Source organism: Dermacentor variabilis, chromosome 3 (assembly GCF_050947875.1).
Source record: "Dermacentor variabilis isolate Ectoservices chromosome 3, ASM5094787v1, whole genome shotgun sequence".
Classification (NCBI taxonomy): domain Eukaryota; kingdom Metazoa; phylum Arthropoda; class Arachnida; order Ixodida; family Ixodidae; genus Dermacentor; species Dermacentor variabilis.
In genome coordinates, this window is record NC_134570.1 from 116685256 (window position 1) to 116712856 (window position 27601).

Here is a 27601-nt window from a genome sequence, read left to right on the forward strand (position 1 = left end):
GTCATGAGGACATTGGAATGACGACGATGGCATGACGACGACAGCACGAGAGCATCACGACGACGGCGTGGCAACGAATGCGTGACGGCTGTATGACGATGATGGCGTGCCGATGTTGGCGTGACGACGATGGCATGGCGAGAGTCAAATGAAAAATATGGAATACAACGATGCACAGACCACGACGACATCACAATCACGAGCACATACCTAGTAGTCCAACTGACTAGACAACGGGACCACTGGGTCAGCGCAGAAGGCGTGACGACGGAACCATGGCAGCAGTCCAATGATGAAGTTGGGATGACAGCGTTGGAAAGGCCATCACACAATCACTACCACGAGCACATACCTGAATCGTGCTCGCTCTTTGTTCGTATTGGGTTCGTTGTTTATTTAAAAGGCTGTTCGGCAATAAAAACGTCCCACTTACTGGTGGCGACCCGAGACTGTACTGCACCCTCTGAGACTGCCACATTCGTAGATGGTTAGGTATCCTGCACCTGCCTTAATCACCTGCGCTTGCGCGCTCCGTTTGGAGACGGATGCGTTGCACCGTAGTAAAAGGGGCTATTTATACATCTGTCTTGCTAACCGAGTCACTCCACACCATCTTTTTGTTTGTTTGTTTGACGGCACGTGTCGAACGCAGGGGGCTCATTACCAAGGAAGCATGCAATTCTTGCAACAACTTGCACACTTGTAGGACTTATAGCTCCGGATGAGAACCAGTTTTGGTTTAATAAATTTTGCCTACCAGAACATTGTGAGCTCCCTCAAACGCAACCATTCCAGCTCGGGTAGACAACGATACTACCGATCTATTCCTCTCTGAACACGCATGCGACTCAATTTAGCTCCAATTGCGTCTTGCATGTGGCAACACATGCATGACCGGGTAATGACTTATTTCCTCTTACCTAAGGAAGGCGCGTAGGTGGTGTGGTTGCAAAGATATAAACGATAATGCTATGACATGTTTTCATTACATGCGGTTTTGACGAGCGACCACCTTTGGGCCTTCTAAGACTCTCAGTGGTAACATCATAAGTATGATGATTGAGTTTACGTTGGAATTAAAACGACGAAACGTTGAGCTAGTCTGCAGGAGATCAGGCTACAAAAATTCCGTGCCCTTCCACTTTGTGAAAAAGGACGACCAGCGAAGCTGTGAATGTGGGCCCCTTTATGGTGAACTGCACCTCCGCCGCGAGTCGGCCCGGTATTGCACTATCTTCGGGATCGGCCCACGTATGGGGGGTTTTTAACACCTGCTCCACCTCCACTGCGGGTCGGCCCGTCATTGCACTATCATCGAGATCGGCCCACGTATGAAAAACAGTTGGTCTATGTCAACGGAGACGACATCCGCCAGAACCTAGCCATAAACAGCTTCGCTGTTAAGGTTAGGCGTGCCGGCATAGGCAGGAGAACAGGGAATATGCCGGTCCTCGTCTGCGCGCCTGTTAGAATTCAGTTAGCTACAGCATAGAAATAAGTTTCGTATGTTCGTCTTCTGTAGATTACAGCCATTCACCTTGGCGGCGAATGCAATAGCGTTTCCAGACGCAAGCACCAGTCCCAGTCCCCATGGAATGTGGGGTAGCACCGACTTCCAGTGCAGGGCCCGGTCCTTGCTGGCCATCTCCAGTGCCTGGACAGGCATGAAGGCGAGCAGGAGAAATACGAGTGCCGTTGGAGTCGCGTCGCCCACGTTCCTGTAAAGAGCGGGCGGGCAAAAGGGCGAAGGGTTGAAAGGAATCAACCTACCTGCGGCGTCTATACCTGTATAGAAGCTGCCGATAACTTGAGGGCATTTGTCTTTAGCACAGTGAACACCGAAATACCACAAAAATACATTAGATTAACTTGATTTGTTTGAGACCAGGGGCGGCTAACGAATTGAAGACGACGCGTTCTAGTGCGGACTAGGAGTAGTCTATGGAACATTTAGAAACGCCTTCTAAGTTCGTTATTATTTTCGTTATTAAATGTCCGTGCAAGCCGCCCCAGGTTTCCTGCGCGTTGCTGCAATCGGTAAATCTGTCAATGAAGATTTTTAAGATTTGAAGATGAAAAATTAGAGCTTTGGACATTTTGATAGCCTGTATCTCTAATTGTATATACACCAGTGGGTGATGTGATACCCGCTTTGAAACAACCAGGCACCGAAGATATGAAAAAAGAAAATACAGCTTGTTCGACCATGCACACTCGCAACCCAAATTTCAATGAATCTGCCTCCAGTGACCTTGCGTGGAGTGCTTGAATAGGTAATTTATTGCACAGGCAGTAACTAACGTGAACGCTTTGACTTTCACCTGCACACAGTCTATATCGTGGCCCTTATTTTCCCCAGAGTTCTGTGTAAAGTAGAGATTTCTCGGGACACAAGGAAATAGGGCGTAATATGGCCAATACCGCTTTCGAGCACTTGCTAAAGAAATGATTTCCAAACGCTATAATTTATTCACATGCATTTAACTTCGCACGCGCACACTCCACGCCATCTACCAGATGGCGTGGAGTGTGCGGAGATGGGTGTGGCAGTTAATTTAGATGCATTTGGCACGGTACGGGAGAGGGCTACACTGCTGCAGATGATCACATCCTACCCCATTTAAGGCAGCTGACACTCATTCTTCATTATATTCTTAGTTGCACAGTATTAAACGTATTATGATCAGGACGAGGCATCATTTATTACAATTGCCATGCTCATACAACATCTACAAGTCGCCTAACCGATCGTTTCTTTCTAGAGGACGGTTACAAGATAGGCCAATGACAGGTACGCCAAATCCGTCTGTCGGCTAAAAAGACCTTGATTTCTTAGGATAGCTTGCTTAGATCATCGAAACCAACTGCGGACCTGCTATGAAGAATGAACATTCAATAGAGATGTGGCTTTGGTAATTATTTGCAACACTTATAATTAACCAGGGACGGAGAAATTTGGCCACAAATTTCACTTGTTATCAGTTAAGTTGATGTTGGCATCTTGTACAGTTATTTTAAGACAAACACACCGGAGGCGCGCAAATAAGGACGTTCCTGTAAATTCATACTTAACCAGCACAGATTAAACATTTATGGTTCGTCAAAAACTGTATACGTACTACTTCAACGAGATATAAACAGCGTGCTTCACGTAGATCTCTGAGAAGACAGAGAAAAACAAAACTGCACGACTCGTTTAACCAATAAACACTGGAAGAAAGCGACTATTCGGTAAGTGGTTGCAGAACACGTAATGAAAGTACGAACTTGGAACTTTCAGTACGCGCCAGCAATAGAGTTGTCCCTATTTCCCGTGATTATCATATTTCGGCTGCCTGACATCCAAGGGGTGCGGGTAAGCTTTTTTAAGAGTCCATTCACTGCCTCTAAACAGGCCAAAAAAGACAGTTTGGCAATTTTACTTTAACCCCTAATTCAAACACTCCAAAATTTGCCTGCCAATTGTCCCTAGGTTCCACATATTTCTTGAACATATAAACTTCTTGAGTTAGTAAGTTTTTAAACAAAGCCATGAAAATGTACATTTGTTTTTCTGGGCTTCTAGTCGCATTAACAGCACCGCTGTAAAATATGTATTTATATGCATTCTTCAAAATGGTCAGTAAACGTGATAGATAGATAGATAGATAGATAGATAGATAGATAGATAGATAGATAGATAGATAGATAGATAGATAGATAGATAGATAGATAGATAGATAGATAGATAGATAGATAGATCTTGGTCGATTGATGTCCCAACGCACCAGTCCTGCTTATTGGAGATTTCAATTTTCTCTGAATAAATTGATCAGATGATGTCGGCGTGTTATCAAGCACCGTGTTATCAGCGTTATCAAGAACACAGAATGGCCAGCGCATATGCAAAGCACGCGTCCCACCTCTTGTTCTAAAACAAACACTTAAAGAAACGCAAAAGCCACCAAACGAGCAAGCAAGCAAACAAACAAAAATTAAACGCACAGCAACCAAAACGCTGTCGACAGGTACACATACTATCAGCAAAGTGTAAAACAAAAATAAACAATCGGGCCAGTTGGCTCATGTCCTCGAACTTCTAGTTTAGGTGGACGGCACAAAGAAACACATCAACACACATTCAGTTTACGCGACATGGACTCCACGAGAAATGTGAATTTCTGATCTGTGAAGACGCGGTACTTGCAATTTAATGGTTTACTTTGTAAATCTCAAAAGCCGTACGCAAGATGGAAGCTTTAATTGTGGGTCTTGTGCCCAGGTTTTGCCGCAATCCAGATTCTTCGCAGATACAGCGTTCCGTAGACATTTGTGGCTGATACAGCGTTAGTGTCAGGTGTCATAGTCACGAAACAATCGATGACTTTTTCATTTGGCTACTTGCGCACGTGAGTGGCTAATGTAACAAGTGTTAGCATGTACCGTTGTACGCTCAGGAACGAGGTCCACCCAGGAAAGAAGACGGGCTCTCGCGTAAAGAGGATCAGCACGAACACGACAAAGAAGAACGCCATGATGCCTTCCCAAGGCCTGCGTGGGCGCGCCAGCGATCAGCGTTATGCAACGGCTATATCGCACTTTAAGTATCATTCTACGTAGGTTCCAAGTATATGCGAAAAACAAATATTTCGGCTATTATCCACATAAAATGAATGGTGTTCCAAATAAAATAAAAAAGAATATTTGGAACGTGGTTCGAAATATTTTGTGACGATGTATTATTTCACCGCCAAATGTGGCATTGCACAAAATTTATGAAACGGCGTCCCGAACGCCTTGTGATTTTGCATGAAACGAAGTTCCATTTAGTAGGCGGAAAGCATTTGCAAATATTTTTCGCTTTTAGATGAAACTTAAATAAATAAAAAAAAGATTAGGAGGGCACTGAAAGAACTCTGCACGTATTCTAGACGAGAGTGTCATCGCGTCTATGTGTTGTGCATACCGGGTGCCCCAGCTATCATGCACCAAGATCTAAAAAAAAAATATGCAAATGCCGCGTAGGTGGATCGAATCAAGATAATGTTGTTTGCTTAGTTTATTTTGTTGCGATATCAATTATATGGACATTCCAGGCGCATTTCTGCCGTCGCCGTCGCCGTGAGGTTACGCGGCCGCGCGCGCCTGGCCGGGGCGCTGTATCTTGGAAGCCATGTGCGACGGGTGCAGAGTCCGCGCTGCGCCGTGTTTTGGTGGCGCACATCGCGTTGGTGTGAGCGGCTGCAGGAAGGTTAATTCGGCACGCAGCTGAGGCCGCACTTCCTGACTGCACCGTTTTGACAGCGAGTTTCCGCGGCCATTGAGGGAGTTGTGTTCATGTTGGTTTGCGCACGCGTGACACCATGCTTGTTAATTAAGTTGGTATGCCTATGTTCGCAAGTTTATGCGGCCGATAAAAGTATTCTCCCTACTTGGTGTAGCTGTCCACTAATTTGCCATCGCAATCAATGCTTCGCCTTTCGGGCGAAACTTCGACATTTTTTTTTGCCTTCCGCCTAATTACATATTAATTGTTAACTATTTATTGAACTTCTCAAATAATAAAATTTGAGAAGCTGCAATTTGAGAAGCTCAGTGCCGTCTACGCTGTTTGAAGAAAAAAATTGTTTCAGCATACCCTATCGGCGTACAGGTATTACTGTAGCCACACTTTAATTGAGCTCCTTCATTTTTTTGTACCATTTCCGGAAAGCGTACGCCTCGCCACAAAGAAAATGCATGCGCTACTAGCGTGTCTTTACCTTCGCCACTGGGGTTGCACAAAAGGCAACCAACTAAAGTTATCGCGCTTACAGGAGATCTCCTGAGTTTTATAACTGAAAAAGTGAAATTTCTTGTTTATTTCTTGTATTTATTGTTCTCTTTATGACATCAAATTTATGCTGCGATGATGCACATTACGTGCAACACTGGGTCTTAAAAAAATAAAACGAGCAAAAGGAAGCCACAGGCACAATGAAGTTAATGCGCAACGAATTATGTATGGTATACATACGCTTCGTACACATTCGCACTGCGATGAATAAGTTGTAAAATTAATTTTAATATGGTGTTTAACATTTATAATCGGCAGAGTGGCTTACGAAGAACGTTGTAAGCGAGAGCTGCGGATTAATTTTGAACACCCGGAGCTTTTCACTGTGCACCTAACAGCACCATAACGACTCTTTCTGCAGTCCGCCCCCATCAGAATTTAAGCGCCGCCACCGGCTATGACTGATGGTTGCAGACTAAATTAACCTTGTACATCGGTTAAGATTGCAATATAGGTGGACCCGAATTCAGTAAATTCACGTCAATGAATTGCAAATGTTTTTCCGACGACCACTCATTTAAGCAAAGGGACGTTTCGGCACGGCAAAAATGCTCATCTTCCGCGGTAAAATATTTGCTTTCGAACAGCAATTTTTGTGGCACTTTGAGCTATGGAATAGGCATTTTTACGAAATCACAATATGGTGACTTAAAAGCGCCATGCACTTGGTAACAACTCAACATTGTTGTGTCAGTGAAACAAGGATGGTTACTATCTAAGCCCAGTTCGTAGATACTGCCTCTTAAGAAAATAGCAATGTGAAAACACTGCGATTGTAGCCGCTTAGATACAGGCAGCGCTCCAATGGAGAGAACCGTCGGCTAAACGGCTTCTCTTTTTCCCGAACCAGAGCCCACAACGGAAGTGCGGCAGATGAGAGGGTGCACTCCCAGTGACGTCACGCTGCTTGGAAACAGGGAGAGGTCTGTTGAATGATCAACGTGCGGGTCAGCGACATCATTCTTGCCGCCGTTTGTTCACCGCACCGTGTAGCGTTTCAAAACGCATTTCTCAGCTTCAACGGCACAACCGACAGGAAGGCGACCATCTTGGTTGGGGAGAATAAGCTTTGTGGGGAAGCCTGCTTGCGTTTTTTTGCATATCGTCAATTTGTACCCGACGAGCGCTGTATGTTGAGTTTTTATCTGCCGCGATGGCTCAGTCTCTATGGCACTCTGGTGCTGCAAACAAGGCCCCGGATTTGATTTCTGGCCACGGTGGCCACAGTCCGTAGGAATCAAACTGCAAAAAAATCTTGTTTGTTGGGCGTAGGGCGCAATGAAAGAAATGACCCGCTCCAAATTATTCTGGTGGCCTCCACTACGATGGCCCTCAATATATGCGTTATGCTGATTCAAAATTGCAAGCCTCCCAATGTATTTTAATGCGCCCGGTGTCCTTTTTTGCAGCGCCTAAAGCTTAACGCGGTCTCACCAAAATCATTTCGCATGGACACCAACTACCAAAACACGAAGCTTTTTCACGCAGGCTGAAGCGACTCACGATATCCATGACTCGTTCCTCTGTTGAACTCGAAGCACAGCCCTCAGTTCACGGCGCTGGCGCAAGGTGTCCGAAGTGTAGATGCGGCTGGAAGAGAAGCCGAAAAGAAAGTGACGTAACGAGAGCGTAAAAATAAGTTATACCCGAGCGATTTCAGAAAAGAGGACACTTTGTAGGCGTGGCGTCAAGCCGCACGCTATTCTAGCGGATAGCGTGCAGCTTGACACTACGCCTGCAAATAATATTCCGGTGCTCCGAGGCGAACACGTCACAATGCAAGAGGACACGTCGCTGACCCCTAAGCCCGCTGGATCAAACGCCGAGACCTTCCTCTCGAAAGGTAATTCGGGCACACCTTCGTATTCGTGTGCTGCACTGCCTAATGTTACAGGGCTATATTTTTCCCCAGTTAACCGGCTTCATTTCGTCTCTACTTATTGCATATTTCCAGGCAGTCGCCCGTGATAAAAGCAATGCGAGCGATAGTGAGATAGGCGAATGCGACCGTCGGGTTCCTTCAGCCGAATTTCTCTAGCGTACTTGTACTTAGTGTGAGCGTAATTATGTTCACTGATGGACAAACAACTATTGGAAGCTGTACTGCGATTACCGCTGAGGTGGTCCAGCCGCACCTACACTCTGCTCGTAACTGTCCGAGTCTCATTAATCAGTGTGGACCCCCAATGCTCCCTTACTATGTTTTTGGATTTCTCTCACTTTATAGTTAGCGTTGGGGCTCTCTGCTTAAGCTATTGTTTGAGTGGTAGACAGCTAGTGCTATCTGAGTGTTATCCGCCATGCGAATTACATAGCCTGCTAAGTACCGTGACTGACGATTCATCGGAGCTGAATTTCATTTGCCCACATTTTTTTCCCTCTATGCCATACCTTTACTGGTTTTCAACGTTTGCAGGTTTGAAAACTTTTGTAGCGTGAGTTACACTGAGACACTGTCTCCTAGTTTCGAATATAGCTATTACTAGAAGTCTAAGTGTATGCTCACAGGCGGCGCAGGTAGAAGAAGTGCACGTAAGCCACGTTCAGTGCTAGAAGCATGACCACGCAGGGACCGTTGGCCACCAACCAGAAGAATGCTGAGGGCGCGCTCTTGTCGTCCAGGTGGCTGCAAGAACGTAGCTCTGTTAGTTTTACAATTATTTTGGAGATTTTCCTAGCTCAGCACCAAAGTCGCGTTTGATGTTCGAATTTACTTGTATATATATATATTGTAGCGAAGAGAGACGCTAGTGGGTTCAGCGCTACTGGCTCTAAACGCTAGTGGGTCGAGCGCTCCTGCTCAGCAACGGCTCTCATGTTTGGAAGCTGTGACTGCCCTGCCCGTCGACGTTGCGCTGCTCCGAGCTGTGCCAAATGAACACCTTTAGAATTATATATATATATATATATATATATATATATATATATATATATATATATATATATATATATAGCTTATGGCGGTGCGGAGCCATCACGAAGATACGAGTGGTTGGCTGCGATGACGGATCAGCAAGGCAGTCTATGATGGAGGCAATATTCTGAAGGTGTTTATTTGGCACAGCTCGGAGCAGCGCAACGTCGACGGGCAAGGCAGTCACAACTTCCAAACACGAGAGCCGTTGCTGAGCACGAGTGCTCGACCCACTAGCGTTTAGAGCCAGTAACGCTGAACCCACTAGCGTCTCTCTTCGTTACAATCACATCCCGGGAGCGAGAAGGGAGCCGTCCGGCGACCTAACAGCTCGTCACGATGAGCGGGTCGTAGTAACGCTTTAAACGGTCGACATGGACAATGTCTCGTCCACGGCGGCGCATGTCTGAAGATGGCTCAACTGGTTCTATGACATAGTTCACAGGAGATGCACGTTCGAGAACACGATAAGGGCCTTCATACTTAGGGACCAGTTTTGGTGAGAGGCCAGGGGCAGTTAAAGGAACTGAGAGCCACACGAGCGCTCCCGGATCGAAGGTGACCCTGGCAGTGGCGGCACCGCGAGTGCCCCTCTGGCGCTCTTGATCAGCGGAAGTAAAGGCCCGTGCGAGGTCGCGGCACTCTCCTGCATGTCTGACCGTGGCAGAAATAGGCACGCACTCGGATGCATCCGGCCGGTACGGAAGAATGGTGTCGATGGTGTGCGAAGGGTGTCGACCATACAGCAAGAAACAGGGTGAAAATCCAGTGGCGCTCTGCGTAGCGGTATTATACGCGTAGGTGACGAATGGCAGAACGGCGTCCCAGTTCGTATGGTCGGAGGCAACGTACATTGAAAGCATGTCGCCGAGCGTACGGTTGAAGCGTTCTGTGAGGCCATTCGTTTGAGGGTGGTACGTCGTAGTCGTACGATGAACAACGTGGCACTCTTTGAGAATCGCTTCAACTACTTCCGACAGGAAGACGCGTCCGCGATCGATGAGCACTTCTTGAGGTGGACCATGCCGCAGGATGAATTGGCGAAGCAGGAATGATGCAAAATCGCGCGCTCTAGCTGCTGGCAGAGCGGCGGTTTCAGCGTATCGTGTAAGGTGATCAACTGCCACAATTGCCCAGCGGTTACCAGCCCATGTCAGGGGGAGTGGCCCATACAAATCGATGCCAACGCGCCCGAACGGCCGGGTAGGGCCGGGTAGAGGCTGCAGACCAGCTGGCGAGTGGTGGGTTGAAGATTTTCGGCGCTGGCAGTCGGGGCATGAGCGAACGAACTTTTGAATGTAGTTGTACAATCCTCGCCAGTAGTAGCGTCGTCGGAGGCGCTGGTAGGTTTTGAAAAGTCCCGAGTAAGCACACTGTGGATCAGAGTGGAACGATGCGCAGATTTCAGAACGCAGGCTTCGAGGTACAACTAATAACCACTGGCGGCCGTCAGAGGTGTAATTGCGTCGCTGAAGCAGTTCTTCGCGAATGGCGAAATGGCGAGCTTGACGGCGCAATGCACGAGTGGTTGGCTGCGATGACGGATCGGCAAGGCAGTCTATGGTGGAGGCAATCCAGGGGTGTTTGCGCTGCTCAGAAGCTATGGTCCCAATGTCGACGGAAGAAACGTCAAGCTGGGATATTGCGCAGCAGGCACTGTCGTCTGGCAAGGCAGAACGTGAGAGGGCGTCAGCATCAGCACGCTGGCGTCCGTTGCGGTACAGTACGCGGATATCGTAATCCTGTAAGCGAAGCGCCCAGCGGGCGAGATGGCCTGAGGGATCCTTCAATGACGACAGCCAGCATAGTGCATGGTGGTCCGTGACGACATCAAATTGTAGACCATACAAATAGGGCCGGAACTGGGTAAGCACCCAGATGATCGCCAGGCATTCTTTTTCCGTGACGGTGTTTTTTTCTTTTTCCGTGACAACATATTCATTCAGGAAACCCTTCTTTGCGCTGCACTAGGACTGCGCTGAGGCCAACACCACTGGCATCTGTGTGTACCTCAATAGGTGCCGCTGGGTCGTAGTGGCGCAAAATGGGAGAGACGTCGGAGCTTAGTGAACGCCTCGTCGCACTCGGACGACCACGAATGGAGAGGTCCGGTGCTGCCAAGGAGCTTCGTCAGGGGCGATATGATGGCGGCGAAATTGCGAATTGCGAACCTAACCTACAAAACTGCGCAGTTCTTTGACGGACGTCGGTTTAGGAAATTCAGCTACGGCAAGAGGTTTGTCTGGATCGGGGAGGATTCCATCCTTCGAGACGACGTAACCTAATATCGTGAGCTGCCGCGCTGCAAATCGGCACTTCTTTAGGTTCAGTTGGAGGCCAGCGTTTGCTAAGCACGTCAAAACACGCCGTAGGCGTTGAAGGTGCGTGGTGAAGTCAGAGGCAAAAACAACAACGTCGTCGAGATAACATAAGCACGTGTGCCACTTCAAACCGCGGAGAAGTGTGTCCATCATGCGTTCAAATGTTGCTGGCGCATTACAAAGTCCAAACGGCATCGCGTTAAATTCGTATAAGCCGTCGGGCGTGACAAAGGCTGTCTTCTGCCTATCGACGTCAGCCATGGGTACTTGCCAATAGCCGGAGCGTAAATCTAGAGATGAAAAGAATTCTGCTCCTTGTAGGCTATCGATGGCGTCATCGATTCGCGGCAGCGAGTATAAATCTTTGCGAGTGATCTTGTTCAGGCGCCGATAGTCTACACAGAACCGTACCGAGCCGTCTTTTTTCGTAACAAGGACGACAGGGGATGCCCATGGACTGTTCGCATCACTTCGCGGCGAAGCATATCGCCCACTTGCTCATTAATCACACGACGTTCTGTGGCAGAGACGCGATATGGTCGTTGCCGCAATGGCGGTTGGGAGCCAGTGTCGATATGTTGCGTGACAGCAGACGCCCGGCCCAGGGAAGATTGCCCGACATCAAAAGAAGAACGAAATTCTTCTAAGATGCGCAGAAGCTGAGAACGCTGAGGTGGGGTGAGGTCATCGGCCCACCCTGTGCCCACACCCTTTGCCCACACACCTGTGGGCAAAGGGTCCGACGTAGAGAGAGAACCGAGCGTGTCGTAACTGGCCAGGACGTGTCTTCGGGAACATCCGTAATTTGTACGGCGTCGATCACTTCCACGTGGCCAAGGCATTCGCCTTGAAGCAGCATCACAGGGCATGAGAAGGGGATACAGACAAAAATAGCTGTGGAGCCCTGTTTGACGTTCACAGTCACAAAAGGCAGCAGCAGACCTTTTCGAGTATAAAAGTGGCCCGACGGAGAAAGTAGTGCGATGGCGTCAGAGAGGCTGCTGCAATGCATTGATACAATCACTGACGAGTTGGGAGGAACGTTTGTGTCGTGCCTCACGAGTAGTTTGTTCGCAAAAGAAGCATTATCGGCAAGCGTCATATCTGAGATCGGCGACAGTTCTAGTTCGGCCCGTGCGCAATGAATGACGGCATCGTCGCGGGCGAGAAAGTCCCACCTCAGGATAACTTCGTGGGAGCACGAGGAAATCACAATAAATTCGACGGCGTATACAACGTCCTCGATGAGAACACGAGCGGTGCACGCCGCAATCGGGTAAATACGTTGTGCGCCTGCTGTTCGGAGGGCGAGTCCAGCAATGGGCGTCGTAACCTTTCGAAGGAAGCGACAAAGCTTTGCGTCCATAACTGATACAGCGGCTCCGGTATCCACGAGGGCATATGTGCGCACACCGTCAACTAACACGTCTATCACATTGGTCGGGCTACGTTGAGGACTTCCGCGTTTCGACGGGGTCGCAGCCCTTGCCTCATGGACTGCGACGATTAGTTTTCCTCATCCCGAGCTTCGGGATGAGGCCGCATCGGTGATGGGGAGCGTCGGCGTGGAGAAGTTGAGCGGCGGATGTTGGCGGACCGGCGGAATGGTGGTGACGCAGCCCGAGGTTCGTCATCGTAATAAGGGCGCGGAGAACCCGCCATAGAACTTGGCCCATATGGTGTAGCGCTAGGCGACTGCACGCGACTACAGTGGCGTGCTACGTGGCCTGCATAGCCGCACGCAAAACATATCGGTCGATTGTCCGCTGTACGCCACCGAGTCGTTGCGGCAGGTCCCATCCATGTGGAAGGACGCGTTGGACGTGGCGGCTGGTAAAGTGATTGCATAGCAGGCTGCTGTCGGGGCATAGCGAGGACTTCGGCGTACGTGCGAGGTCCCCGTTGAGGGAGTTGTTGAGGCTGGGTGACGACTTCCGCGTAGCTGAGTGGCACAGCTGTCGGGATCTGTTGGGGCCTGGCCATGACTTCGGTGTAGCTGTGAGGCGCAGCCGCAGGAACACGCTGGTGGGGCTCAGGCAAAACCTCGTGCAGTTCTTGCGCTATGACGCGGCGAAGCGGAGGCGCAAAACTTGGCGTAGGCGCATGTACCGACTGCGGCTGTGCAAAATCCATCAGCGAGAGTTGCCGGGCAACTTCCTCGCGGACGAACGCCTTCATTTCGGCGAGCAACGCTGCCGGGTGGGACATGGCAGCCAAACCAGCGAGGTGTTCGTCACGCGGTAGAGATCGACGGGTCAGTCACCGCTGCCTGCGGAGTTCTTCATAGCTCTGACACAGGGTGAGAATTTCAGCCACAGAGCGTGGACTTTTGGCCAGCAACATGTTAAAGGCGTCGTCTTCTATGCCCTTCAGAATGTTTCGGATTCGATCAGATTCCGCCATGGTCGAATCGGCTTTCCTGCATAGGTCGTCCTGCATCTTCGATATAGCTGGTGAATGTTTCGCCTGGCTGTCGAGCTCGTTCTCGCAAACGTTGCTCGGCACGCAGCTTGCGAACAGCAGGGCGACCAAATACATCGGCGAGGGAAGTCTTAAATTCCGACCATGTCTGGAACTCTGCTTGATGGTTGTTATACCGCAGGCTGGTCACTCCAGCGAGGTAGAACAGAACATAGCTCAGTTTGGCCGCTTCGTCCCACTTGTTATGGTCGCCTACCCTGTCATACGCCGTGAGCCATTCGTCCACGTCAGTGTCGTCCGCTCCAGTGTAGATAGGCGGGTCGCGATGACGAGGCACCCCGGGACACGCAGTGGGTGCAGGAGGAGGCGTCTTGGGGAATGGTAGATGGTAGGGTACGGGACCGGAGTTCCAGGATGATCGTCTGAGGGTACCCCGCACACTCCACCAATTCTAAAGGTGTTTATTTGGCACAGCTCGGAGCAGCGCAACGTCGACGGGCAGGGCAGTCACAGCTTCCAAACTATATATATATATATATATATATCATCCTCATCAACCTGGTTACGCCCAGTGCAGGCCGAAGGCCTCTCCCATACTTCTCCATCTACCACGGTCACGTACTAATTGTGGCCATGTTGCCCCAGCAAAATTCGTAATCTCATCTGCCCACCTAACTTTCTGCCGCCCCCTGCACGCTTCCCTTCCCTTGGAATCCAGTCCGTAACCCTTAATGACCATCGGTTATCTTCCAAACACACACACACACACACACACACACACACACACACATATATATATATATATATATATATATATATATATATATATATATATATATATATATATATATATATATATATATATATATATATATATATATATGTGTGTGTGTGTGTGTGTGTGTGTGTGTGCAAACCACACACACACATATATAACCAGCACAAACGGAACCGAGGCACGTCTTTATATATATATATATATATATATATATAAAGACGTGCGTCGGTTCCGTTTGTTTTTGAACCGCTTTTTATGTTTTTCTTGAACGTCTCCCTGTCTCCTGTCCGAGTTGTACCGCGACACTGGTGGAGGCGCTGGGTACTTAGTTCGCCTGATGTTCCAGAGTCCTTCTGGGAGTCGTTCATCTAGCCCGGACGCATTGTCACCAGTTACGACACCCGTGCATCGCTTTAGTCGCCGACTGCTAGGCCTTGCCTTGGAGTTTTCCCCTCTTCAACCACCTCTCTCCGGCAGCAGCACACATCTCGTAATGACTGAAACCAGCTAACCGCAAGTACCTCAAAGCAGCCGGTTTCCAAGTCCACAACAGGTAACCGTTCTGCATCCACTGGTTCTTCGAAAACATTGAAGACTGGCTTGGTAAGTATGAACGCGTCACACAGATTAACCAGTGGACTGAGCAGCAAAAGCTTTCCGACGTCTATTTCGCCCTTGACGACAGTGGCCGTACTTGGTATGAGAACCGTGAAGCTAGCCTGACGACATGGAATGACTTTCGGCAGGAGATCACGGATACGTTTGCAAGTGCCGACCGACGCGACCGCGCCCAGCAGATGATGGAGCTACAGGTCCAACAACCTAATGAGTCGGTCTCAATGTTCGCCGAGGACATGGCCCGCCTCTTTCGTAGAGCCGACCCGAACATGAAGGAATATAGGAAGTTGCGCTACCTCATGCTAGGTGTAAAAGAGCAGTTGTTCGCGGAGCTTGTGCGGAATCCACCAGTCACCGTCGCTGACTTTATTAAAGAGGCTACGGCTATTGAGCTGGCCCTTCATAAACGGTGCAGGCAGTACGATCGACTGTCCACCAGCAATGCAATCAATGCCGCCGCAGGGACTGCCGAGTATCAGAATTCCTTGCGTGAATTGATCAGATAGCTTGTCAGAGAGGAAGTGCAAAAGATTCTGACGCCGACCTGTAGCATCAATCGCCGAAGTGGTGCGCGACGAAATAAAGCAGGCGTTCCCGGCAGCCGATTTTCAAAATCACCAGCGTCCCATGACTTACGCCGCCGCTGTCCGATGTCCACCACCCGTCACAACCACACCGCCGTACCACCAGCCTCCAACAGCCACTCGCCGGAACGAATGCATAGCTGGGACGCGTGCGCGCCTCCTCGGCGTGGCCTCCGAGATTGGGGGCGGCCTGCGGCTGCTCACGCGGAGATGAAAAAAAATCTCGGAGGCGTCTTGCTGGGATTCACGCCATGTCAGCTAGCCATAGTGTGTGCGCGTCGTCTGCTCAGGCACTAATCATATGCTGCCAATGAGAAAAAAATTGTCAATTACCGGCCATTGCAGCTTTGCCAAGACTACTTCAGTACAAGAAGTAGTAGATGTTCAGTAGGAGAAATTGTTAGAGGATTTGGGGGAACGAGAAACAACCTCTGCCTCTTGTGAGGAGCCACACTATTGCGGCCGAGCGAGAGCTGTATCTGAACGAAAAAGACACGACCCGCATTGATGATTATCTGTACAGATAAAGAAGATGAATGTCACTCTCGCAAAATGCACTCGCACTAAATGCCTATACTACTCATTAATTACAAGTTTAGCCGAAGTGAAATTTCGTTGCAGTGAATATTGAAAGCGATAGATGGATGGTAGAGTGTAATTTTGATAACGTAAATAGATAATTATTTCAGGAGATAATCTAAGCTAAGTGGTGCCGCGTATTAACTTATTTTCACTTTTGCAATTACTCGGAGTGAATATAACTTCAGGTATACGTGTGGCATACACCTGAAGCAACAGGCATGCATGCGTGTGGAATGTTTTGCGTAGTTGGGGCACTGCAGCATGAAACTATTCAAAATTATTCCTCTTCCGTTTCTGCCACCAACCCACCACGATTCGCAAAAAAACAACAATAAAACGTTTCGCATGATGTTCAGCTGTCTTTCAGTTGACTTAATGAAAACTGCGACAATTCCTCCATATGATATTGCGCACGCACACTGAATATGCTCATGGTAAGGCCAGACAGAAGGCCAGAAAGTACTTTCCAATTCTACAATATTTTCAGCATTAGACCTCCGTTATTCGTGAAACTTTCTTTTTTTTTTGGGCTGCGTCCCCTTCACCTGTCTCTCACGCGACTTCACAAAAGCGCGAAAACTGACGACGACAGTGATGTGTTACTAAACGATGCAATAATGTGCCCAATACAGATGTTTATTTCCTGTGAATAAATTTTTAAAAGGCATCGTCGAGAATCTAAAGGGACACAAGAGAAATACTAAATTGCTTCAGACCTATACGATAGTTTTTCATGCTTATATTTGTTAATTTAGCCATAATAGTTCCATTCTTAGAAGAGCAGATCGCCAAAATTCAATTTTGCTTTTTAAGTTTTCCGCTGAAACCCAGGCACCGGTACGTCACTGTGAAGTCCGGGATTTTAATGTAACTTTTTTTGTGTTTAGCCCATTTTGGCAAGGTAGAAGTTCTTGAAGCTTGACAGGTTCCCTCTTTGACTCTTTTAGACTGCAGTGATAATGATAAGAAATCTAATGATAATAAATTACTTGGTTCAAGCAGACACCGTCCCAATTTATGACGTCAAGGCTCAGAGGCGCAGGAAAATCCCGGCAGATTCGCCAACTGTCTCATTCTGCACGTCTCTCTTTTTCTAGCTTGCCAAGTTCATTTACTAATACCGGGTTTTCAATGCGTTAGCATTAAGAGCGTAAACTGGAAAGAAAGTGTATCCACTGCCAATTCAACTTGGCTCCAAGAGAAGGCAGGACGTGTGTAGCCTGAGCCCCTGGGCAACACTTTGCAGTGTGGTGAACGAAGTTTCAATCATGGGTCAGGGACTTCAAAGAGGTGCGACGTAATGTTATTGCATTTCTGTCGCCTTTACCGCTAAGTCGACACTGAATTTTCGGCATTGCGGAAGGGTAATGTACTACAACACAGATCAGCCTATTTTACATTTAGCGTTTATTTTGGGCCAGATGTACCCACTGGCCGTGTGGCCTCACCTGCCAAGGATGCGATTGAAGCGTATCAGGGACTCGCTGCCCGAGGGAAGCAGGAATGATCCAAGGTGCGAACCGAACGAGACCAGCATGAGCAGAGCGCGTAGCTGGACGCAGAAATCGCTGCACCGCACGTTGGAGAGAGAGAGAGAGAATATAAAGCCCAAGGCATCGCGTTCACGGCGGACTAATACGAAGTCAGTGCAATTACTTGCTGTTAGAAACACGATCTTTGCAAGGACCACATTGAAATACCCCAGGCGCGCTATTCGCATGGCGCGCTCTGTCGGTGGTTGTCCCCACGGTGCTTCACAAGCGAATGGAAATGTGAGTTGAAAAGGTACACCTATAAAAAATGTTTTATATACATACCGAAAAAGAGAGATCATAATTATCAATAAAGACTAATTAAAGATTTCATTGACAATGAGAATGATGTATCTGCGAACACATATATGGCAAATTACAGATTTGTTGTGTTACATGTCTAGGATCCTGGACATATCGTTAATTTTCAAGGTAACCCACTGAAATAATCCAACTACCCAGGAACCTAGGCCTTTATCACCACATCTCTAAAATTTGGTGCAGATTTTTCAAAATACGTTGGTTCAATATATCGCTCGAATTCTACTCGATAACTATGTTTCCTCGTCAGCTTCGATTTCTTGAACTCCGATCCCCGTGCCGCTTTGCAGCGCCCAGAAGGGGACCACCAGCAGAGGGCGCCAGGCTACTCAATGGCCTTGTGCCCCGCGTTCATCATACGATGGCTGAAGACTCGCCGCAGTAACCCCAGTGGCTATGAGGTTGCGCTGCTGAGCTCTAGGTATCGGGTTCGCCTCCGGGCGCGGCGGCCGCATTTAAATGAAGGGGGAATGCAAAAAGAAAAAAGAACTCTCGCGTGCCGTGCATTTGGTGCATGCTAAAAAGCCCCAAGCGGTCGTAATTCATTCAGAGATTTCAATATGGCGCGCCTCACACTAACATCGAGGTCTAGCACGCAAAACCGCAGAAATGATTTTCAATTGATGGTCGAGAATACGATTGGCACGATTGTAGTGAACGAGTTCCCCTTGGACGCCGTGTCTTCCTAACGTTACATCGTCTACTATGAGAGAGAGTGTCTTAAAGGACTTCGTTCCTGTTGAATTTCGTGTTACTCTTGCTGAACGCCGTGCCGAACGTGGCTTTAATAAACGTGTTTACGTCGGCTGTTTTCTGACGTTAGCTTATAACGAATGAAACGTTCGTCGACAACTTACGAAGCAAATGCCACAGAGTTTTCGAGTGACCATTACTGGTCAGTTGAAAAATGACGACAGGCGAATATGCGACAAGTGGCCATTCTCCTGTATGCGTAGCTTCGTCGAAAATTGCTACGTTAAGCGCAACAAATGCTGGGTGTCCCCCGTAATACATTTCACGATGCTGTACGTATTTTATAGCAACATCGCAAAAAGACAAGGCCCAGAGATGAAGAAAGGCCACGGCACAAGCGAAGCACCACACATTGCACACATAGAGGCTTATGCTGCATTAGCCAGCCTACGATATCATACTATGTTGGGGAGGGTACTGGAGGTGGCGATACGCGTTATTGCTTGCGTCATCTACATATAGAATCTTACTTTGATGTAGTGGGTAGGTACCATACCATGTTCTGCATGAATAAAGGTTAAGCTGCTTCTGTCCCGTCGTCTTCTTTGTGTTCGTGTCTGATCGTTTTGCTCTGGTATAAGAAAATGTAGCTATAACAACTCCACCAACTTTCTTTTTTATGGGATATGCGTACGCCTCGAATGCGAAAGAACGAAAGGATGTCGTGACGCAAGCGACGCAACCAATCTTCTCTGAATACTGGCAAGGTGTCGCCCCTTTTTTTGAGTGACGCAGGAAATACCAGTTATGAGCAGAATCTGTTTTTTACTAAATTATCTTCGATCGAGCCTTCAATTTCGATTCTCTTGAAGTGTTCGAATGCCTTTTGCATATTTGCAATAAATGAAAACAGAGTACATTGTCGCACATGCGTTGGCGACGGCTGTCCTGCTGCATACGAACTGACCTGAACGCGTATTTGCTTGTCAAGTTAATTTATAAGACGTTTTGTTTTGTCTCCTCCCCGACTGCTCCTTAACTGCCGCCAGCCTCTGCCCGGGTGCGTAGCGATGATTTCGCAACTGTGCTACCGCGGGCATTTGGCCTAGTTCCGAGGAGGCTGTCTGCGCCGGAGGGCTGACGGGGGACCCTGGCACAGGTCAAATATTTTCGCGATCTCCCCTCGCAGCTGGCGTCTGAAGGTATGTCCCATGGCTCCTGTCTAAAACACTTGTCCTGCAGTGCGCTTGCTAAATATATCTCTCTGTTCGCGGCGTATTTGTTTTGCTGGTATCGACAAATGTCTTGCCGCTCGGCTAATTGAGTTTTCAGACTCGTTCGCAAGCAGGCGCCTTCGGGCGAATCGCCGGCCCGTCTTGGGTGCTGCTGCTCCAGAGCCATCACAGTTCATAAGGAATAAAATCAAATCTCGGGGACACCGCTCAGGTCAGCTTGCAAAATACTTGGTTTCTAAATATATTTAATTTGGCGAGCACGTCGTGCGTCGCCAAAGCATAGGTCCAGAGATCGCAGGTATTTGTTATATTTTTTCCGGCGTTATGCTCTGGAAAAGGGACAGTAAGAATGGTTTGTCGTGAGTAAAATGCGCGTTGAAGAAACTTTGTTCTGCGCTGTCTGCCAAATGAGATTAGAACGTCGTGAAGAAAACATTGGCGCGCTGAAGGACGGTCGTACAGGTATCTTACTAAGATGAGCACAAAGAAAAGAAGAACACACAAAAAGCGCGTTTTAATGGTGTGCGAGGTCGCTAACAGCAGTGTTAAATGGTTTAGCGCAGATGTATATACATAAAATATTCATTTATTCTTCACAGACCTCCCCGTACCCTTGTGTTCCAGCAAAGGGAGTTAAAAAAAAATTCATCTTATCAAACGCATGTTTATAACACTCACTAAATACGACGGAGTTTGTGCAATATACGCCAATTATACTGAAATGATTTGTTTTTAATTTCTCGACTAAAGCTATGCGACTATATTCGCTAAGGTCAAGGACAGTCACGATAATGCTTAGGGCTTAACCAAGGAAACCTAGGGTGGGTCTAAACGAGAAGCCCTAGTGGTGAGCTCCCCATTAACTTTGACCATGTGAGTATGCTTTCAAGTCTCTAATGTCCAAACACAGTTACGCTGTACAGGAAACATGTTGTTCTCTATTATTTTTCACCCTGGACCCTACATACGCACAAAAAAAACTATGAAATGTTATCTGAGTTAAAACACGAGTAACACAGGTAATAATCAACTCTTTAATTATCGGTAATTTCTTGAATTCTCGACAGCTGAAACTTCACTTCACAGCATATGAAGAACGGAGTTATGAGCTTTGCGTTTGGTTTCCCAAGCAATAAATAAGTATTTTCAGGCATCGAACGTGGCGTATGCTGTATCGCTCACACGGTAACGTGCATATAAATTTCCGTGAACATCGTTTATGATTATGCACCTGCCAGAATGAGGCCGCTGCGGCCACAAACCGAAAGTACGACCATAGTGTTCAACAGCATAGGCTAAAAGCCGTTGAGTCGTCCGAATAGGTGACGAGAAAGCGAGGTCGCTATTGTGTAAATGTGGTCGACGTGCTTGGCTTCTATTCGAATAGTTTAAGACAGTCACATGCATAATCATACAGCGAAGCTGCTAAGGGGGTTGTTAAGTAAGGGGAGTTAAGGGTATAAAAGAGAACGCGGAGCGCAGCGGGAGATGAAAGACGGCGATAGCGATGAGAGCGCGAGGAGGAAAGCGGAGGAGAAGTGCGTGGCGAAAGCGTGAGAACAAAATCGTAGGGCCGCGCAAGACGGGTTTTGCGGCGACAACGACTGCGAGAGGGCGCCAGAGTTGCGTGCGTCTTCTGTATGGAAACAAAGCGCAGCATGAGCGGAGGTCTGTGTGCGGCGGCTGCTGTGAATCGTGCCCACGCGTCGCCAACGAGCGGCCTCTCGCGATATCCCGATTACGTAGGCAGTCGCGCCCCATTCCGATCCGTTTGCAATGTGCCGCACGAGAGAGATTATCCGCGCCAACCAATATATCGCGAAATGAAAACACATGTAGAGCTGCGCTGAAATTTCGCATTGTGGTGTATCGTAATTGTCGGTTAATTTTTTTTCTTTGATGTACCAGTCGCTCGGATTTCCATGCACCTCCTAAGGTATTTTTTTTCGTTATTTTGCTTTCAAAAGCTCTTGAATGACGTTTTCAAGCTGTTCTCATTCAACGTGGTAAAATGTTCGGGCACCTAAATAGGCTCCGCAGCACTTCGGTGCTTCGATGCGCATGTTCACCTGCAAGTTATCAGCTCGCAACGACCCTCACATGCAAAAGCCACCATTCCTCTCCATTTGTGGGAACGTCAGTGACCAGAAAGTTTTGGGGTATGCGTCTCCAAGCAGCAACACCACCACCACGAAAGACGTGAGTTTTAGACACCCATAAATGCGCAGCGAAGGAGAGAGGGAGAGTGGCCGCATGACACCCATTTGCTTATATTTGTTGCCAGTGAATGAACGACAGCCTGCTGTGGCGCGACAGTGTATCAGTACTTACGCGATTTGCAACCTCATTTCTGGGTCTTCCTTTTCTGCTTTGGCGTCCTCTGGAAGGGAGAAGAAAGAAAAACAAAATAACTCCAGTTGGTGCTAAGCAAAGGGCTAAGAGCTGTGCCACGTTCAAGTGGCTCTCGCAGCAGTGCGGGATGCAAACGAGCCACCCCAAATAAGTCACTAAGAAAGCTCCACGTGAACAGTCTCATTCGTCGTTCTCGTTCGGTCACATATTTATGAGAAGGGAACTCCCTCCGTTTTAATATATGTGTCCTGACTCAAAACTCTGAGCTTTATTATGGCACGTCTTTTTAACACATATCCCGATGTTCCAACATTTCATGGATACGTAGTTATACCATGTGTGAGCTTGAAATGTGCCATTTTTTGCGAGTGAGTTCCGGTAACGCTGATTTAATTAACACCATCAGTTCATATTAGTACAGCGCAGAATAAATACTTGTCTAAGTGATCTCACGTTAGACGTGTCCTGTGCCAGCGGAATCATCCTACTCCTGAACGTGTACTAATTTCACGACTACACACCTGATGCTTTGCAACGTTTCCGCGCATCTCCCTACCCGTGACCCTCAATTTTGTTGCTGCATTAAACTACCACTTATATATTTTGCGAGTTAAATAGCATGCCGGATTAAGCTACGTTCTCTAATTCCGGACTTGAATACCAACTACCCGCGTTTTGTCGCAAATCCACATTGTATTCTTTCTCGCTAAGCGTTACGGGTACCTATTGCTTCAGCTGCATCGCTGGTTGCGCCATGCTTAGCTTTCCTTCTAGATCCTTTGATACGCAGCAAGTTTCCACCAATACGCGGTAGTCCTAGAGGAAAACATTGATTATAAGCGGACTGAAGTTACCAAAGCTCGTTGCACAATTTCAGTGCCCATAGTGTATCTGACGCCAGCAGATAGCGCCACGCAAGCAAAGTGATAACAAAGACGCCAGCAGACGGTGCGTGCGAAGAAATCGCGTAGTGCTGTCGCGGTTTGTTTCATAGCAGCCAACAGAAAGCATAAAGGTGCAAGAATGTAAAGGGGTAAGGGGAGGGGGCGAGCTGTATAGTATCGAAACCGATATACCGTGGAAAAAAAATTGCTAAAGTATATTTTATTGTTTGTTCATTCATTTTTAGTCCTAATGATGCCATTATATTCGTCATCATTATTGTTATTGGCTGCCTGAATATCGTTACGATGAAGGACCTTCTATATTCTATATCGCGTTTCATCATTCGAAATAAGTATGCCTCAAATATAGGTTATCATCCGTATCGGCCCGTCCCGATGGGGTATCTTCTATACTTTGAAGTATCTGCGTGCTGTCTTTATTTATACTGATTCTGCAGAAACACTTGCGCTCGTGGGCTGCACTACGTTTCCTCGAAAGACGAAAAAAAAAAAGAAGAACGGCGCTCACCTCCGGGCATGGGCGGCAGCAAGGGCCTGGAGTACTTCAGCACCGACGACCTCTGCAACTCGAGCACGAGCGCGCGCGCAGCGGCCGACATCACGGTGACGGCGAGCGTGGGTCTCGCCAGGGCGGCCAGCGCCACGCTGGACGCGCACACCAGTGTTGCCAGGGTGGTGGGCCGGTACACGAGGCCGGCGTTCGCCAGAAGTATGAGAGCGACCCGCCGGAGCAGACGGCTCCGGTCGAGGGTGACGGCGAATGCCGCGCTGCAGATCAGGGACACCACGGCGTCCTGAAGCGCGTGACAAAATGAAGAGCACAACGAATGTTCAAGCATGACACACAGGATGCTTCGACAATGCGGCGAGTGATGCGAGGGCGAGGTAAATCAAGCGTTGTTTAATAAAGAACCTGTATTTTTAGTATTCAGCAGCCGTCATGGCGTTAAAGCGCTCGTGAAACGCTTCGGCCAAATTTTGTAGACGTGTAGGGTACGACTACAACAAAACATTCGCACCGCAATTTGAATAGTCTCGCATTAAGAGAGCTACGGACGATTACAAATTACCCTCCTCCACAGCCATGCTTTTTCCTCCTGAAATCGTTCGCCGAGTGATCGGGTCTAATCTCCTCCTTCACTGGCTCTGCGTCATGATCGGACGTCGTGTTGTGTACTTCCGGTTGTCTTGGAGCCAGCGCGCGAAGCCTTTCCAACCTCTTCGCCAGTCGCCTGGCAGTCAATCCCAAGCGAGAGCTATCGAAGCAGCGTGGGTTGCGAGCATTCTGTCGGAGCTCGGAGCGTGTGCGGTATTCCGGTAACAATAGGAAACCTGGGCGTTCCGACGGATAGGTGGAGGCATAAACTAAAGCTCCTCCGTACTACTATCGCTGTGAAGAAGGAGCCTTAGAGTAGACGCGAGTGGGCGGCCTCATCGGTCTGCACGGTCCAGCCACCTGGTAGCGAAGAGCTTAACCCGGCAAACAAAGAGCTAATATTGCTTTAACCAAGTGCGAAACATTTTAAACATGTATAAAAAACAACGCGTTCACTATTGTGCGCACGCAAAAACTTTACACCAGCAGTAAAGTAGAATACGCTTGGTTACTGCTATATTGGTTCTGTGCCACCAGGTGACTGCACCGAGCAGACCGCTCAGGTTTGCACCTCCGCTTATGCCGTAAAGCGCCCAGGTCCAATGTCCAGTCCGCTTGCGTTTACCCGGATGCCGGACACGTGAAACACTAGTGTGCTAGTTACCATGCGGCATGAAGTGACGACCGCAAATGCGTGGATGCTGATACCCATCGGCTATCGACAACCAGCGCTGCAGCCACTTCGCTCAAAGGTTTGCCTTGCAGAGGGACACAATGTCGCAGCTTGACACGTCGCCGATCGCTACGTTTGCAGCCCACAGCGCAAAGGCGAACCATGGTGCTCGCAGAAAGACAGACCGAGACTAACACAGAATGCGACGCTCTCGTCAACTTCGGAGCACGTTGTAACACAAGCGGACGACACCTGGTGTGCGCAGAAGTCCATGAGCGTAGTGATAAATTGTCCTCGTACATTCTCTTACTGTTACTTTTCTTTTCGTAGAAACAAATTAACTAACATGCCAACTGTTACGAAGCACATTTCTTCACCATAAAGCGGCAAAAGTTATGGACAACGTGCCCTAGGCAGCCAATCGGATACCTCGCTCCACTGGCGTCATATGTCACCTCCTGTCGCTTGGTCAAGGGTGGCTGAACACTCAGGGGAGTGGCGTGCTGCGATCGGCACCGATGTACAATTTTAAAACCTAATAATAAAATACATGCATTACGCGGAGTGCCTAAATGCTTCACTTAATGATTAAAAGGACCAGCCCGAACGACTCGGTAGGTTTGTACAAAATCTCCCAAATCGTTAAGGTCCTGATTTGAGAACGACGGTGAGATGTCACGAGTAAGAATGATTGTGATATTACGTTTGCTTAGAGTTCGCGTATAAGAGCTATTGCTTGTACGTACTTAAGGGCGTTCGTGATTGTTCCTTGCGTTTTATCATGAAGTATTATTGCTGGGTGCAAGTATTAGTGCAAGTGTTGTATTACGTTGAGACATTGGCTTGATTGCGCATAAAAGTACAACTGAACTACTGACAGCGCATCGTGTCGTTACCTAGTTCGTGGAGGGGCTCCTTAATCATTCAATGAAACGGCATCTTTCTGATACCATTCAGCGTATTGGCCTCGAGCTCCACCACTGGAAAAGCTGGCGCCACCGTCGGCGTGACGTGCTAGGAGGGATCACGTGGACATAGCGACCGCGTCGGCTGCTTCGGGCGCGCCGAAGCGAGCTGAAAACGAGAGTTTAAATTCCCTCGTACGCTGCGGTCTTCATTTAGTGGCGAGATTTTCCCGCTTCGAGTGTCTCCTTTACAATGCTTGCAAGCACTACAATAGGTAGTGGCTGCCTTTGAAGGCGCACAACATGGTAGGCTACTGCTCGGTGCCGCAATGCCGGACGCACGCGACGGAGCACGGTGTCAGCCTTATTCACACGTAGCCGCAGGACAAGAAGCTGTGTGAAGCTTGGCTCGCGAAACATAAAACCGGCAACAGTCATCGGCTATAACTCGGGTATGCAGCAAGCACAGACGCGAGGAAGATTTCTGCTACGGCGCCCGGTCTGCGATGTTCTGAAAACGCGCACTGAGATGCTCGCCCGAGTCCGCTGCCCGACTAATGTCATGACGGTTTGGTCTATGAACTTGTCGATGCTATAGATACTGGCAAGTTCAGTGGAGTGGAAAGGCAGCGGTAAGAAGCACATTTAAAAAAAGCATGGCATATGGTCATGTTTGTGTTATGAATTAATGCACTGGATTACAAAAAAGGAGCAGCGGGGAATTGCACGCTGAGAACACCGATAAACATACAGTGCGACGCAACTCGAGAAATAGTATTGAAAGGTCAAACAATTTAGTAGAAAAAAAAGATTGAATCGTCGCGACGGCACAACACAGTCCCCGTAGGCGTCGAAGTCTCTACAATGAAATTATTTTTGAACAGCTCTGATAGCGCCCACGCAACAATGGTTGCTTGTATACTGTCAAATGCTCATATTCTGCGGCCTAAAGCTCATGTCACGGTGCGAAAACCCGCGCGCAGAGAAAGCGAAACAGTGCGCGGACAAGCATGCAGACACGCAGTCGGTCGCTGCGAATCTGCGCGATCGCTGCATTGAGGCTTCTTTCTATTACGCTCCATTTAGTTATACAAACACTATAAGAACATATTTCAGATAGTTTGCTCTCAGCATTTACCTACCTTTTACGCAAGAAGCCGGTTCGGGAGACTCCATCGCGGTGACTGCGCGCAATGGCGTTCACTGTACGTATTCGGTAAAGAGATAGCGTCTGGAAACGATTGTGTGCTTTCAGTTTGCCCAAGATTATTATTTAGACAGTAAGAAACTTCTCTCGTTTCGAAAGTACTTCCAGAAATGTCCGGGAGAGCTCGCGCGTGGTGTTTTCAGTGAGCGCTGACAGCAAAACCTATGAGGAGCGCGCCACGTGATCCCTCATACTACGCCAGCGAGGCGCTTCCGATAGATGGCGACTCCGTAACTCCTCGCCGCCACTATTATCTGGGACTGATGCTGAAGTGTTAAGTGCGTCCCAATAAGACGTAAAATGAAACATGCTTTGCGCAGAAGAGACTGGTTGATCCCTCTTTCAGAGGAATTGGCTGTATACCACGGTGAAACGTGAATTCTAACAATCAGCGGGCAGTTTTGTCCCATCATCATCATCATCATCATCATCATCATCATCATCATCATCATCATCATCATCATCATCATCATCATCATCATCATCATCACAAGAAGGACCAGGATGAGCCTATTTTCATGTGCACAGCAGGACGTAGGCCTCTCCCAGTGACCTCGAATTACCCCTGTCCGGCGCGAGGTCATTCGAACTTGCACTTGCAAATTTACTTATTTCAACATCCCACCTAATCCTCTGCATCCTCAGCTGC

General features: G+C 48.3%; 1 protein-coding gene across 1 annotated transcript in view; it reads right to left on the reverse strand.

The window, feature by feature from the left end:
- LOC142574704 (Na(+)/citrate cotransporter-like) overlaps positions 1-27601 on the reverse strand; it is a 51531-nt gene that overhangs the window by 16912 nt on the left and 7018 nt on the right. Inside the window, exons 3-8 of the mRNA XM_075683733.1 lie at positions 23580-23865; positions 22146-22194; positions 8322-8441; positions 7319-7405; positions 4423-4530; positions 1538-1718 (exon numbers count right to left, since the gene is read on the reverse strand). Of these exons, the coding sequence (XP_075539848.1) occupies positions 1538-1718; positions 4423-4530; positions 7319-7405; positions 8322-8441; positions 22146-22194; positions 23580-23865 (831 nt within the window). The remainder of the gene's footprint in view (positions 1-1537; positions 1719-4422; positions 4531-7318; positions 7406-8321; positions 8442-22145; positions 22195-23579; positions 23866-27601) is intronic.